Consider the following 2,016-nt stretch of genomic DNA (forward strand, 5'->3'; position numbering starts at 1 on the left):
TGGGTCTGGTTCTGCCTTGCTGTCCGGTGTTGGACGGGTGTGGTTCAGACCTTGTTGTCCAGCATCTCCAGCAGGAGCTTGTGCATGGGCACGCGGTGGTGCGTGTGCAGGCGGCGAAAGGCGTCGGCGGCGCGGGCGGCCGTAACCCTTAGCAACGGTAGCGTCATGAGGAGTCGTCCCGCTCGGTGAGGCTCCGCCCCTTGCTCCGCCCTCTCGTACTCCTGAAGCGCCTCGTGCAAATCGTCACGGAAACGCTGCACCGCCTCGCCACACATCAGCGGGCCCGTGTCTGGAAAACAGAGAGACACACACACAGAGAGACACACAAATTAATTTACTTAAAAATACATACATGGCTAAGCCCCCCACATTTGGGCTTGCATGCCCACCCTCGGGGACTCCGGTTCGAGTCTGGCCGGGGTCATTTCCCGATCCTCCCCTGTCTCTCTGTCCCATTCGCTTCCTGTCACCATCTTCGACTGTCCTGTCAAATAAAGGCATAAAAGCCCCTAAAAATATATATATATATAAAATAATAATAATACATACATGTATAAAAATACAGTTGCTAGAAATGTTATGAGTCAGATATTGACCACTATCTGTGAACAAAGGTTCCCCTTTGATGCAAATGCCATTTTCAGTCGTGCTTTTATTTACTGCATGTCCTATCATTTAAAACCACTCTAAAACACAGCAAAGCTTTATAATTGTGTTATATTGCTAATGCATTTATGTTGTTGACCTAATGGTATTTTTTACAAACAAACACTCCCACTCAGAAACACAAGCACGCACGCGCGCACGCCCACACACACACACACACAGATAGAGTTATGGATGAGTGTTTTTGTTCTGTTGTTTTCAGCACGCCCCAGTTCTTTAGGAGGTTTGCATGCCACTAATAGGCAGCAGGAGTATGGACATCAAACTAACAGGCTCCTGTCCATTATGGAGCAGAGAGTTCAAAACAACTGTGTGTGTGTGTGTGTGTGTGTGTGTGTGTGTGTGTGTGTGTGTGTGTGTGTGTGTGTGTGTGTGTGTGTGTGTGTGTGTGTGTGTGTGTGTGTGTGTGTGTGTGTGTGTGCTGTGTGCCATCCAGAAGGAATGGGCTTGAGAGAGCTGTGTTTGGGAAAGACTGCCAGCAATAGATTTATTGATCATAGCTGAGGGCTGCAACACTGAGGCCCCGCCTCCTTACAGCTAAACTATTGATCAGCACACACACACACACACACACACACACACACACACACACACACACACACACACACACACACACACACACTAGAGAGAGAGAGGGGGGGGGGAGAGAAAGAGAGAGAGAGAGAGAGAGAGAGAGAGAGAGAGAGAGAGAGAGAGAGAGAGAGAGAGAGAGAGAGAGAGAGAGGCGGGGGTGGGGTGGTGTGGATAGGGAGAACTACGGATCAGAGTGAAAGGCTAAAAATAAAACTGGTCAGAAAGAGTAAAAGAATGAGAGGGGGAGCAGGAAAGGACAGGATAGATTTACAAAAGATGGATGCAAAGAGAGTGACACAGAGAGAGAGAACGATAGAGATACAGTAGAGTAGGATAGAGACGAAGTGTACCATACTTGAACTCCTCAGGACAGGCATGAAGGAGTTAAAGTATGATCTTGTCTGGTCCACATACTAATTGGACTTTTAGAGTCTCGTAGACCTATTGTTGTAGGCTAGATTGGATATATGGAAGGATATATTTACAAAAGAAGGATTTAAAGAGAGTGACAGAGAGAGAAAATGACAGCGAATGTTAGAGAGCAAATGGATCAAACAAGGCCATACTTGAACTTCTTCATGTCTGTCCTGAGGAACTCATGGATATGGCTAAGGCCCTGTGCTAAGATATGAACAATGTATTTCGCCACATATGAGCAAAAGCATATTGTAGGCTTATTTCTCTAAAGACAAGAACAATGCCCTTACTAATCCTTTATTAAAGGTGTATAGAATGCTCGGACAGAGAAAAAAAATCAGTATATACTGTACGTACAAA

General features: G+C 46.2%; 1 protein-coding gene across 1 annotated transcript in view; it reads right to left on the minus strand.

The window, feature by feature from the left end:
- esrrd (estrogen-related receptor delta) overlaps positions 1–2,016 on the minus strand; it is a 12,392-nt gene continuing 10,376 nt past the window's right edge. Inside the window, exon 7 of the mRNA XM_063204702.1 lies at positions 1–289. Within this exon, the coding sequence (XP_063060772.1) occupies positions 45–289 (245 nt within the window). The 3' untranslated portion in view covers positions 1–44. The remainder of the gene's footprint in view (positions 290–2,016) is intronic.

Source organism: Engraulis encrasicolus, chromosome 8 (genome assembly GCF_034702125.1).
Source record: "Engraulis encrasicolus isolate BLACKSEA-1 chromosome 8, IST_EnEncr_1.0, whole genome shotgun sequence".
In the NCBI taxonomy this organism is placed as follows: domain Eukaryota; kingdom Metazoa; phylum Chordata; class Actinopteri; order Clupeiformes; family Engraulidae; genus Engraulis; species Engraulis encrasicolus.